Source organism: Mustelus asterias, chromosome 20 (assembly GCF_964213995.1).
Source record: "Mustelus asterias chromosome 20, sMusAst1.hap1.1, whole genome shotgun sequence".
NCBI lineage: Eukaryota > Metazoa > Chordata > Chondrichthyes > Carcharhiniformes > Triakidae > Mustelus > Mustelus asterias.
In genome coordinates, this window is record NC_135820.1 from 81,868,198 (window position 1) to 81,882,376 (window position 14,179).

General features: G+C 46.6%; 2 protein-coding genes across 2 annotated transcripts in view; one reads left to right on the forward strand and one right to left on the reverse strand.

The window, feature by feature from the left end:
- Positions 1 to 14,179, forward strand: part of LOC144508694 (CMP-N-acetylneuraminate-beta-galactosamide-alpha-2,3-sialyltransferase 2-like) — a 556,023-nt gene that overhangs the window by 306,861 nt on the left and 234,983 nt on the right. The window lies entirely within an intron of this gene.
- Positions 1 to 14,179, reverse strand: part of eif6 (eukaryotic translation initiation factor 6) — a 67,362-nt gene that overhangs the window by 12,508 nt on the left and 40,675 nt on the right. The window contains exon 3 of the mRNA XM_078237007.1: positions 7,842 to 8,018. Within this exon, the coding sequence (XP_078093133.1) occupies positions 7,842 to 8,018 (177 nt within the window). The remainder of the gene's footprint in view (positions 1 to 7,841; positions 8,019 to 14,179) is intronic.

Below are 14,179 nucleotides of genomic sequence, written 5' to 3' on the forward strand. Positions count from 1 at the left end.
TCTGTTCAACTGCACTCTTCAGAGTCCTACCATTTATCCTGTACGTTCTACTTTGGTTTGTCCTTCCAAAGTGCAATATCTCACACTTGTCTGCGTTAAATTCCATTTGCCATTTTTCAGCCCATTTTTCTAGTTGGTCCAAATCCCTCTGCAAGCTTTGAAAACCTTCCACACTGTCCACTACACCTCCAATCTTTGTATCATCAGCAAACTTGCAGATCCAATTTACCATATCATCATCCACATCATTGATATAGATGACAAACAACAATGGATCCAACACCGATCCCTGCGGCACACCACTAGTCACAGGCCTCCACTCAGAGAAGCAATCCTCCACAACCACTCTCTGGCTTCTTCCATTGAGCCAGTGTCTAATCCAATTTACTACCTCCCCATGTATACCTAGCGACTGAACCTTCCTAACTAACCTCCCATGAGGGACCTTGTCAAAGGCCTTGCTGAAATCCAGGTAGACAACATCCACCGCCTTCCCTTCATCCACTTTCCTGGTAACCTCCTCGAAAAACTCTAATAGATTGGTCAAACATGACCTACCACGCACAAAGCCATGTTGACTCTCCCTAATAAGTCCCTGTCTATCCAAATATTTGTAGATCCTATCCCTTATCACACCTTCCAATAACTTGCCCACCACCGACGTCAAACTTACTGGCCTATAATTTCCCGGATTTCTTTTGGAACCTTTTTTAAACAACGGAACAACATGAGCCACCCTCCAATCATCCGGCACCTCCCCCGTGAATACTGACATTTTAAATATGTCTGCCAGGGCCCCTGCAAGTTCAACACTAGCTTCCCTCAAGGTCCGTGGGAATACCCTGTCCAGTCCTGGGGATTTATCCACTCTGATTTGCCTCAAGACAGCGAGCACCTCCTCCCCTTTAATCTGTAAAGGTTCCATGATCTCCCTACCTGATTGCCCTATTTCCGTAGACTCCATGCCCATTTCCTCAGTAAATACGGATGCAAAAAAACCATTTAGTATCTCCCCCATCTCTTTTGGTTCCATACACAGTCTACCACTCTGGTCTTCAAGAGGACCAATTTTATCCCTCACTATCCTTTTGCTCCTAACATACCTATAGAAGCTCTTTGGATTTTCCTTCACTCTGTCTTCTTTTAGCCCTCCTGATTTCCCTCTTAAGTAGCTTCTTGCACTTTTTATACTCCTCGAGCACCTGATCTGTTCCTTGCTGCCTGTACATTTCATACAACTCTCTCTTCCTCTTAATCAGTGTTACAATCTCCCTCAAGAACCAAGGTTCCTTATTCCTATTTACTTTGCCTTTAATCCTGATAGGAACATACAAACTCTGCACTCTCAAAATTTCTCCTTTGAAGGCCTCCCACTTTCCATTTACATCCTTACCAGAGAACAGCCTGTGCCAATCCACACTTCCCAGATCCCTTCTCATTTCATCAAATTTGGCCTTTTTCCAGTTCAGAACTTCAACCCGAGGAGCAGATCTATCCTTATCCATGATCAGGTTGAAACTAGTGGCATTATGATCACTGGATCCAAAGTGTTCCCTCACACTCACATCCATCACCTGCCCTAACTCATTTCCCAATAGCAGGTCCAATATCGCATCCTCTCTAGTTGGCACCTCTATATACTGATGTAGAAAATTCTCCTGAACACATTTTACAAACTCTACCCCGTCTAAACCTTTAACAGTATGCGAGTCCCAATCTATATGTGGAAAATTAAAATCCCCTACTATCACAACTTTGTGTTTCTTGCAGTTGTCAGCTATCTCTCCGCTGATTTGCTCCTCTAATTCTCGCTGACTATTGGGTGGTCTATAATACAACCCCATTAATGTGGTCATACCTTTCCTGTTTCTCAGCTCCACCCATAGGGCCTCTGTAGACAAGCTCCCTAATCTATCCTGCCTGAGTACCGCTGTAACATTTTCCCTGACCAACAATGCCACCCCCCAACCTTTTATCCCTCTGCCTCTATCCCGCCTGAAACATTGGAACCCTGGAACATTGAGCTGCCAGTCCTGCCCCTCCTGTAGCCAAGTTTCACTAATGGCTATAATGTCATATTTCCACGTGTCTATCCACGCCTTCAGCTCATCTGCCTTCCCCACAATACTCCTGGCATTGAAATAGACACACCTCAAAAGATTATTTCCACCACACTCAACCCTTCCATTTGTGATTTTGCTTGAACTAACCTGTCTTTTTACCCCTGCTCCACTATCTGCTCTGGCACTCTGGTTCCCACCCCCCTGCAAATCTAGTCTAAACGCTCCCCAATAACACTAGCAAATCTCCCTGCAAGTATATTGGTCCCCTTGTAGTTTAGGTGTAACCCGTCTCTCTTGTACAGGTCCCACCTGCCCCAGAAGAGGTCCCAATGATCCAAGATTTGGAAACCCTGCCCCCTGCACCAGTTCCTCAGCCACGTGTTCATCCGCCCAAGCATCCTACTCCTGCCCTCACTGGCATGTGGCTCAGGTAGCAATCCTGAGATTACTACCCTCGGGGTCCTGCTTTTTAACTTCCTTCCAAGCTCTTTGTACTCACTCTTTAGGACCTCCTCACTCTTCCTTCCTACATCATTTGTACCGATGTGTACCACGACATCTGGCTGATCACCTTCCCACTTTAGAATGCTGTGCACGCGATCAGAGACATCGCTGGCAAATGAAGTTCAATGTGCAGAAATGTGAAAAGATTAATTTTGGTGGCAAGAACGTAAAATAAAGGATACAATTCCAAAGTGGATACGGGAACAGAAAGACCTTGGGGTGTATATGATGGTAGGACAGGCACAGAGAACGGTTAATAAGGCACAGAGTATCCTAGGCTTTATTAACAGGGGCATCGAGTACACAAGCACGGAAGTTATGTTGAACTTGTGTAAGACACTCGTTATGCCTCAGCTGGAATAGCGTGTACAGTCCTGGGAACTACACTTTAGCAAAGATGTAAAGGCACTGGGGAGAATTCAGAAAAGATTCAAGAATCGTTCCAGGGATGAGAAACTTCAGTTATGAAGATAAATTTAGAAGTTAGAGCTATTTCCTAGGAGAAGGCAGAAAGACGATTTGATAGAGGTATTCAAAATCATGAGGATTCTGGACAAAGTAGATGGGGAAACTATTCCCACTTGTGAAAGGATTGAGAATGACGGGGCACAGATTTAAAATATTGGCAAAAGAAGCAAATCGCCATGAATTTTTTTTCACACAGCGAGTGGTTGGGATCTGGAATGTACTGTCTGAGAGTGTGGTGGAGACAGGTTCAAGTGAGGCTTTCAAAGGGAATTAGACTTATCTGAGAAGAAAGCATGTGCACAGTTAGAGAGAGGGGAGATGGGGGAGTAGCACTGAGTGAATTGCTCATCAATGCAGACATGATGGTTCCAATTCTGAGATTGTGTGTGCTCACTATTCCAGGATCATCACAGAATGTTGTTGCAATTATACAGGCCCTTGGTGAGGCCACACCCAGAGTATTGTGTGCAGTTTTAGTCTTTTTTCTGAGGAAAGATGTTCTTGCTCTCAAGGGAGTGCAGCGAAGGTTTACCAGGCTGATTCCGGGGATGGCGGGACTGATGTATGAGGAGAGATTGACTAGGTTAGGATTGTTTTCACTGGAGTTCAGATGAATGAGGGGGGAATCTCAGAGACTTATAAAATTCTAACAGGACTAGACAGGGTAGACGCAGGGAGAATATTCCCGATGTTGGGAGAGTCCAGAACCAACGGTCACAGTCTGAGGATTCAGGGTAGACATTTAGGACGGAGGTGAGGAGACATTTCTTCACCCAGAGTGGTGAGTCTGTGGAATTCATTACCACAGGAAGTAGTTGATGCCAAAACATTGAATGTATTCAGGAGGCGGCTGGATATCCCACTTGGGGCGAACGGGATCAAAGGTTGTGGGGAGAAAGCAGGATTAGGTTATTGAGTTGGATGATCAGCCATGATGGTGATGAATGGTGGAGCAGGCTCGAAGGGCCAAATGGCCTCTTCCTGCTCCTACCTTCTATGTTTCTATATAATGCAAAGATAATCTCTGGCTTCTTTTCTCGATTACAGACCATTTTCTTAAATCGCCCCCTTACCCCCAACAAGCGTAAGGAGCTCATGGATTTCTCTGGCGCCAAGATTGTCACTAACATCATTCAGCTGCCTCACCGTGTCCCTCCCTCACACCAACCAATGAACCAAATCTCCTCCCTCCCTGCTCTATCCCTGAACTCTCATCCGTCTCGTTTCTCTTCTAACTCCCTCCCTGCTCAATCTAAACTTCTCATGCTCCCTCAATCCTGCCCCCTTAATCCTATTGCCACTACATCAGTAGCCAGTCCCCCCGCCACCAACGTTAGTCGATGTTGTTCAGGGCGCTCTGTCTTCCTCTCCTTAAATCTGTTGCCACCCCTCTCCTAAAAAATAACCCTTGACCCCACTGTCACCCCATCCTGAAGCTCCCTCTCTATAGTGTCACACTGTCACTTCCCAGATTTGTGCCCATCTGCCCCAGACATCTTTGAATCTGTCCAATCAGATTTCTGCCGCTGTCGCAATACAAAAATGGCTCTCATTAAAATGTTACAATGAGATCGGAGTCCGTGTGACTGAGGTAAATTATCCCTCTTTGCTCTTCTCAAACTGTCTGCATCCTTACACGCGCGTACACCCTGAACCACTGCTGCTCTAAGGCTAAACACACACAGCCACAACTCCCACCAATTTCTCCTCTCTTCAGCTGCTGGAGAAGACACCTTTCCACAGCCACCCAGCTGGGTGGGATTGCTCTCACCCACTCTGATTCTTATTTATTGAATCATAACCAAGGTTTGCAATGAACAGCTTCCCTTCCCAATCCACATCCTCTGCTGTCCTCCTAGAAGCTATGCTTTGCCTTCCACTTATTTCTCACCTACATGCTGCCTCTCAGTGAATTCATCCAAAGCAGTGATAGTTTTCACGTGTCCCCTGACAACACCCAGCTACACCTTCCCCCGCTCCTCTCACCTCCCCCACTGTTATCAAACTGTTTTCCCCACTTAGTCATAGAATCCCCATAGTAAAGAAAGAGGCCATTCAGCCCATCGAGTCTGCACCGACCACAATCTCACCCAATCCCTATCCCCATGTATTTACCCTGCCAGTACCCCTGACAGTAAGTGGCAATTTAAAAGTTTATTTTATTAGTGTCACAAGTCGGCTTACATTCACACTGCAATGAAGTTACTGTGAAAATTCCCTAGTCGCCACACTCCGGTACCTGTTCATAAGAACATAAGAAATAGGAGCAGGAGTACGCCATCTAGCCCCTCGAGCCTGCCCCGCCATTCAATAAGATCATGGCTGATCTGAAGTGGATCAGTTCCACTTACCCGCCTGATTCCTATAACCCCTAATTCCCTTACCGATCAGGAATCTATCTATCCGTGATTTAAACATATTCAACAAGGTAGCCTCCACCACTTCAGTGGGCAGAGAATTCCAGAGATTCACCACCCTCTGAGAGAAGAAGTTCCTCCTCAACTCTGTCCTAAACCGACCCCCCTTTATTTTGAGGCTGTGCCCTCTAGTTCTAGTTTCCTTTCTAAGTGGAAAGAATCTCTCCATCTCTACCCTATCCAGCCCCTTCATTATCTTATAGGTCTCTATAAGATCCCCCCTCAGCCTTCTAAATTCCAACGAGTACAAACCCAATCTGCTCAGTCTCTCTTCATAATCAATACCCCTCATGTCTGGTGTCAACCTGGTGAACCTTCTCTGCACTCCCTCCAAGGCCAATATATCCTTCCGCAAATAAGGGGAACAATACTGCACACAGTATTCCAGCTGCGGCCTCACCAATGCCCTGTACAGATGTAGCAAGACATCTCTGCTTTTATATCCTATCCCCCTTGCGATATAGACCAACATCCCATTTGCCTTCTTGATCACCTGTTGCACCTGCAGACTTTTCGGGTACACCGAGGGAGAATTTTAGCATGGCCAATCCACCTAACCCGCACATCTTTGGACTGCGGGAGGAAATCGAAGCACCCGGAGGAAACCCATGCAGACATGGGAGAAGGTGCAGACTCCGCACAGACAGTGACTCGAGCCGGGAATGGAACTGGGTTCCTGGCGCTGCGAGGCAGCAGTGTTAACCACTGTGCCACCGTGCCACCCACATCCAGCAGCGGATCTTCCTCCAGTTAAGTATTGGAAAGACTGAAGCCAGTTTTTGGTTGCCGCTCCAATCGCTCTCTGAGATTAAACCAGACTTCTGACCTTTAAATTACATCATCACCAAGACCACCCATTTCCACATCGGCCCGTCACAGTTCCTCTGCTGCTGAAACACTCATCCATGCCTTCATTCCCTCCAGCACACTCCTGGCTGCTGTCCCACATTCTACCCTCAAGTGTCTCGTGACACTTGATTACATTAAAGATGCTAAACAAATAATAATGTTGTTGTTGTTATCACAGGAGATAATTCGGAACACAAAGTCGAGGGAAAGGGAAGTGGGCGAGGGGGGGGAAGAGGGAGGAGGTCAGGGTGTTGTTGGGGGGGGGGGGGGGGGCGGAGTGGTTTGAGTGCTCAGGGTGTGGGGGTGAACTGTCGCCTGGTCCTGCCCAGAAGATGGCGAGTCATAGCGGGCAGTTGCTGCCCGCTCAGTGCCAGCGAGCTGATTGAAAACTGGCAACTGCTTCAAACACAAACCTGGCGCGTCACTCACACCCCTGCAGCACAGAGTGAAAGGGACAGATTATACCATCACTGCTAGAAACAGGCGCCGAGAGGCACTCCTCTCTTTAGTTACCATGGCAGCAAGCTGAGCGGATACAACTAATTAAAGTTATCGCAGAGCCGGAGATTGGAACAAGGTTACTGCCTTCTCCAGCAGCTGAAGAAAGGAGAAATTGCTGGGAGTTGTGGCTGTGTGTGTTTAGCCTTAGAGCAGCAGTGGGTTCAGAGTGTCAGGGCAGCCATTCCAGGCAGGCTGTAGGAAATGTGTAGAACAGACTGGCTGGCATGCTCACTTTCCTCGCTAGCCATATGGGGAAAGCAGCCAGTTCCGCACCTTCCCAAAGGCCAGAAACATCCTGGGATGCAGCACCCTGCTGGCACGTCATTCCATCAGACATACCCACACTCTCAGACCAACAGGCTGACATACACACACTCATGGGCACACACAGACATGTATGAACACATGTGCACCAAGGCATGTACAAACATGAATTATGAGTAGGAACAGCTCATTTGCCTCATGGAGCTTGCTCGGTCATTTGATAAGATCGCAGCTGATCTGATACAGCCTCATCTTCACTTTTCTGGCTACATCTAAATCCAAAAAATCCTTCAAGTACTCTGCCAAAGTTTCAGAAGGTTCGGCATTTGTCATATTGAGCACAGCACGTTGATATCAGACTCTATAATGACACCCTGATGTATAGGGTTATTGTAAGATTGAGCCCACAGCAAGGCACCTGTGTACAGATGTGCAACAGACACCACAGCTGTTCGGAATCCATGTCCATCCCTCAGTGCTGGTTTCTCAGTATTAACTGCTGGTCCAGATGATACTGGCTGATGTTTCCAACATCTGGTTAATCCAGGGGTATGGAGTTCTATCACAATCCAGCCAAGCTAGAGACACCTCTGGCACATTTGGGAACCACATGGCTGAGTTGCTGTGTTAGCAGCATGTTTGCCAGTGGAGTGAGGGGGGGATGGTCCAGTCCCCAGTCCCCAAGCCAGCTGGAGTTGTGGCCAGGAGTAGCTGATGTCATGCTTCAGAACAAAAAACACAAAGTGAAACAGCACACAGGGAGAGGACAACGTACCACCAGAGGAACCTGCAGCAGGGACGAGAGCTCATCCTGGTCTTCAATGGATGTCTTTGGATGGACTAGGCCTCCCTGGTTACTGAAGGCACAGTAACTGCCCACTAGAACCTGCTCAGCAACAGTCTGTCGGAAAACTTCCACCTTCAACACATCGGCCAAGATCTCCTCCGTCTCCTACACAAAGAAGAAGAAAACAAAGGTCTTTAGTGTAACAACTCGAATGTGGAGAGGCAGCCTGGGTTTAGCTCCCCTGCTTCGGGGCTGAATCATCAAACTGAATGCCAGAAAGACAGAACAAAGTCTTCAAGTGAAATATTCCTCAGCCTGTGTCTCCACTCCCCAAACTCCTTCAGTCTGTCCACCCCACCACACACACAGACCTGTGTGTACAAGCACAGTGCTGTCAGAAACACAGGCAGCCAAACTCCCTCAGTAAAGGAAAGCATGGGAAAGTATACACTGTTATATGGTATAAGTATGATGGTTAATAGGAAGCAAAGCAGCAGGTTACCCTGTGGGGAGAAGGTTTCAACTACATGGAAAATTACAAAAAGCGTTAAAAAGGGGGAAGAACTCAGGAGATTTTATTACATGGAGGTGATAGGATTCAAAAGGGTATAAAAACTAGGATAAGGATACTTTACCAAAATGCTCATAGCATTCGAAACAAGGTAAATGAGTTGATGGCACAAATCATTGCAAAGGAGTATGCTTTAGTGGCCATTACAGAGACGGTCACAACTGGGAGTTAAATATCCAGGGGTATCAGAGGGAGGTGGTATAGCTCTGATATTTGAGGATGATATCAGGGCGGTAGTGAGAGATGATATAGGTTCTATGGAAAAAAAGGTTGAATCCATTTGGGTGGAAATTAGAAATAGTAAGGAGAAAAAGTCACTGATAGGCATAGTCTATAGGCCACCAAAAAATATCATGGTGGGGCGAGAAATAAACAAAGAAGTAACTGATGCATGTAAAACTGGTACAGCAATTATCATGGGGGATTTTAATCTATATATCAATTGGTCAAACCAGGTCGGTCAAGGCGGCCTTGAGGAGGAGTTCATAGAATGTATCCGCAATAGCTTCCTTGAACAGTATGTAATGGAACCTACGAGGGAGCAAGCTATCCTAGATATGGTCCTGTGTAATGAGACTGGAATAATTAATGATATTGCAGTTAGGGATCCTCTCAGAAGGAACGATCACAGTATAGTTGAATTTAAAATACAGATGGAACGTGAGAAGGTAAAATCCAATACCAGTGTCTTGTGCTTAAACAAAGGAGACTGCAAAGGGATGAGGGAGGAGTTGGTTAAGGTAGACTGGGAGCAAAAACTTTATGGTGGGACAATTGAGGAACAGTGGAGGACTTTCAAAGCGATCTTTCACAGTGCTCAGCAAAAGTATATACCAGTGATAAGGAAGGACTGTAGAAAAAGAGATAATCAGCCATGGGTATCTAAGGAAATAAAGGAGGGTATCAAATTGAAAGAAAATGCATACAAAATGGCAAAGATTAGTGGGAACCTGGAGGATTAAGAAATCTTTAAAGGTCAGCAGAAAGCCACGAAAAAAGCTATAAAGAAAAGTAAGATGGCTTATGAGAGCAAACTAGCTCAGAATATAAAATATTCAGCCTTCAACACTATTATTCCCACGAAACTCATCTCCAAACTCCGTGGCCTGGGCCTTGGCACCTCCCTCTGCGACTGGATCCTGAATGTCCTAAACCACAGACCACAATCAGTAAGGATAGGCAACAACACCTCCTCCACGATCATCCTCAACACCGGTGCCCCACAAGGCTGTGTTCTCAGCCCCCTACTATGCTCCTTAAACCCCTATGACTGTGTGGCCAAATTCCCCTCCAATTCAATTTTCAAGTTTGCTGACGACACCACTGTAGTGGGTCGGATCTCAATCAATGACGAGACAGAGAACAGGAATGAGATAGAGAATCTGGTGAACTGGTGCAGCAACAATAATCTCTCCCTCAATGTCAACAAAATGAAGGAGATTGTCATAGACTTCAGGAAGTCGAAAGAAGAACATGCCCCTGTCTACATCGTAAGAAGTCTCTCAACACCAGGTTAAAGTCCAACAGGTTTATTTGGTAGCAAAAGCCACACTAGCTTTCGGAGCGCTGTCAGGTGAGTGGGAATTCTATTCAGAAACAGGACATATAAAGACACAAACTCAATTTACAAAATAATGATTGGAATGCGAGTCTTTACAGGTAATCAAGTCTTAAAGGTACAGACAACGCAAGTGGAGAGAGCATTAAGCCCAGGTTAAAGAGATGTGTATTGTCTCCAGACAGGACAGTTAGTGAGATTTTGCAAGCCCAGGCAAGTCGTGGGGGTTACAGATAGTGTGACATGAACCTACGGACAAGCCCTCCGTATACACAGGATCTGCTCAGATGAGGAGGATCGCAACAGACACCTCCAGACGCTGATAGATACCCTCATAAGAACAGGATATGGCGCTCGACTCATCGATCGACAGTTCCGACGCGCCACAGCGAAAAACCGCACCGACCTCCTCAGAAGACAAACACGGGACACAGTGGACAGAGTACCGTTCATCGTCCAGTACTTCCCCAGAGCGGAGAAGCTACAACATCTTCTCCGAAGCCTTCAACATGTCATTGATGAAGACGAACATCTCGCCAAGGCCATTCCCACACCCCCACTACTTGCCTTCAAACAACCACACAACCTCAAACAGACCATTGTCCGCAGCAAACTACCCAGCCTTCAGGAGAACAGTGACCACGACACCACACAACCCTGCCACAGCAACCTCTGCAAGACGTGCCGGATCATCGACACGGATGCCATCATCTCACGTGAGAACACCATCCACCAGGTACACGGTACATACTCTTGCAACTCGGCCAACGTTGTCTACCTGATACGCTGCAGGGAAGGATGTCCCAAGGCATGGTACCTTGGGGAGACCATGCAGACGCTACGACAACGGATGAATGAACACCGCTCGACAATCACCAGGCAAGACTGTTCTCTTTCTGTTGGGGAACACTTCTGCAGTCACGGGCATTCGGCCTCTGATCTTCGGGTAAGCGTTCTCCAAGGCAGCCTTCACGACACACTACAACACAGAGTCGCTGAGCAGAGACTGATAGCCAAGTTCCACACACGAGGACGGCCTCAACCGCGATCCTGGGTTCATGTCACACTATCTGTAACCCCCACGACTTGCCTGGGCTTGCAAAATCTCACTAACTGTCCTGTCTGGAGACAATACACATCTCTTTAACCTGTGCTTAACGCTCTCTCCACTCACATTGTCTGTACCTTTAAGACTTGATTACCTGCAAAGACTCGCATTCCAATCATTATTTTCTAAATTGAGTATGTGTCTTTATATGCTCTGTTTGTGAACAGAATTCCCACTCACCTGACGAAGGGGCAGCGCTCCGAAAGCTAGTGGCTTTTGCTACCAAATAAACCTGTTGGACTTTAACCTGGTGTTGTGAGACTTCTTACTGTGCTTACCCCAGTCCAACGCTGGCATCTCCACATCCTGTCTACATCAACAGGGATGAAGTAGAAAGGGTCAAGAGCTTCAAGTTTTTAGGTGTGCCGATCACCAACAGCCTGTCTTGGTCCCCCCATGCCGACACTATAGTTGAGAAAGCCCACCAACGCCTCTACTTTCTCAGAAGACTAAGGAAATTTGGCATGTCAGCTACGACTCTAACCTTTACAGATGCACCATAGAAAACATTCTGGCTGTATCACAGCTAGGTATGGCTCCTGCTCTGCCCAAGACCGCAAGGAACTACAAAAGGTCATGAATGTAGCCCAATCCATCATGCAAACCAGCCTCCCATCCATTGACTCTGTCTACACTTCCCGCTGCCTCGGCAAAGCAGCCAGCATAATGAAGGACCCCACGCACCCCGGACATACTCTCTTCCACCTTCTTCCATTGGGAAAAAGATACAAAAGTCTGAGGTCACGAACCAACCGACTCTCGAGCAGCTTCTTCCCTGCTGCTGTCAGACTTCTGAAATGGACTTAGCTTGTATTAAGTTGATCTTTTTCTACACCCTAGCTATGACTGTAATACTACATTCCACACTCTCTTGTTTCCTTCTCTATGAATGGTATGTTTTGTCTGTATAGCGCGCAAGAAACAATACTTTTCACTGTATGTTAATACATGTGACAATAATAAATCAAATCAAATAAAAACAGATAGCAAAAGTTCCTACAAATATATAAAACAAAAGAGTGGCGAAAGTAAACATTGGTCCTTTAGAGGATGAGAAGGGGGATGTAATAACTGGAAATGAGAAAATGGCTGAGGCATTGAACAGGTATTTTGTGTCGGTCTTCACAGTGGAAGACACAAATAACATGTCAAAAATTGATGACAGGAAGGCTATGGCAGGTGAGGACCTAGAAACTATCATTATCACAAAAGAGCTAGTGTTGGGCAAGTTAATGGAGCTAAAGGTAGACAAGTCTCCTGATCCTGATGGAATGAATCCCAGGGTACTAAAAGATATGGCGGGAGAAATAGCAAATGCACTAGTGGTAATTTATCAAAATTCGCTGGACTCTGGGGTGGTTCCCGCAGATTTTAAAACAGCAAATGTGACGCCACTGTTTAAAAAAGGAGGTAGACAAAAGGCGGGTAACTATAGGCCGATTAGCTTAACTTCTGTAGTAGGAAAAATGCTTGAATCTATCATCAAGGAAGAAATTGCGAGACATTTGGATATAAATTGTCTCATTGGTAAGACGCAGCACGGGTTCATGAAGGGAAGGTCATGTTTGACTAATTTGGTGGAATTCTTTGAGAACATTACATGTGCAGTGGACAATGGGGAACCTGTGGATGTGGTGTATCTGGATTTCCAGGAGGCTTTTGACAAGGTGCCGCACCAAAGACTGCTACATAAGATAAAGGTGCACAGTGTTATGGGTAATCTATTAGCATGGATAGAGGATTGGTTAACTAACCGAAAGCATGGATAGAGGATTGGTTAACAGAAAGCAAAGAGTGGGGGTAAATGGGTGTTTTTCTGGTTGGCGATCAGTGACTAGTGGTGTGCCTCATGGATCAGTAGGAATAACAGCAAAATGACCTATTATTTAAATGGTAAAAAATTGCAGCATGCTGCTGTGCAGAGGGACCTGGGTGTCCTTGTGCAAGAATCTCGGAGTTGGTTTGCAGGTGCAGCAGGTAATTAAGAAGGCAAATGGAATTTTGTCCTTCATTGCTAGAGGGATGGAGTTTAAAAACATCAAGGTTATGTTGCAGCTGTATGAGGTGCTGGTGAGGCCACACCTGGAGTACTGGTGTACAGTTTTGGTCTCCTTACTTGAGAAAGGATATACTGGCACTGGAGGAGGTGCAGAGGAGATTCATTAGGTTGATTCCAGAGTTGAGAGGGTTGGCTTATGAGGAGAGACTGAGTAGATGGGGCTATACTCATTGGAATTCAGAAGAATGGAGGGGAGATCTTATAGAAACATATATTATGAAGGAATAGATAAGATAGAAGCAGGGAAGTTGTTTCCACTGGCAGGTGAAACTAGAACTAGGGGGCATGGCCTCAAAATAAGGGGAAGCAGATTTAGGACTGAGTTGAGGAGGAACTTCTTCACCCAAAGGCGGCACGGTAGCACAGTGGAGGGCGGCACGGTAGCACAGTGGTTAGCACTGCTGCTTCACAGCTCCAGGGACCTGGGTTCGATTCCCGGCTCGGGTCACTGTCTGTGTGGAGTTTGCACATTCTCCCCATGTCTGCGTGGGTTTCCTCCGGGTGCTCCGGTTTCCTCCCACAGTCCAAAGATGTGCGGGTTAGGTTGATTGGCCATGCTAAAATTGCCCCTTGGTGTCCTGGGATGCGTAGATTAGAGGGATTAGCGGGTAAAATATGTAGGGATATGGGGGTAGGGCCTGGGTGGGATTGTGGTCGGTGCAGACTCGATGGGCCAAATGGCCTATTTCTGTACTGTAAGGTTTCTATGATTTCTATGAAAGGGTTGTGAATCTGTGGAATTCCCTGCCCAGTGAAGCAGTTGAGGCTACCTCATTGAATGTTTTTAAGGTAAGGATAGATAGATTTTTGAACAGTAATGGAATTAAGGGTTATGGTGAGGGGGTGGGTAAGTGGAGCTGAGTCCACAAAAAGATCAGCCATGATCTTACTGAATGGCGCAGCAGACTCGAGGGGCCAGACGGCCTACTCCCGCTCCTAGTTCTTATGTTCTGTGGGAGGGCCAGCACTGAGGGAGGGCCAGCGCCGAGGGAGCGTGCTGCACTGTGGAAGGGGCAGTGCCGAGGAAGCA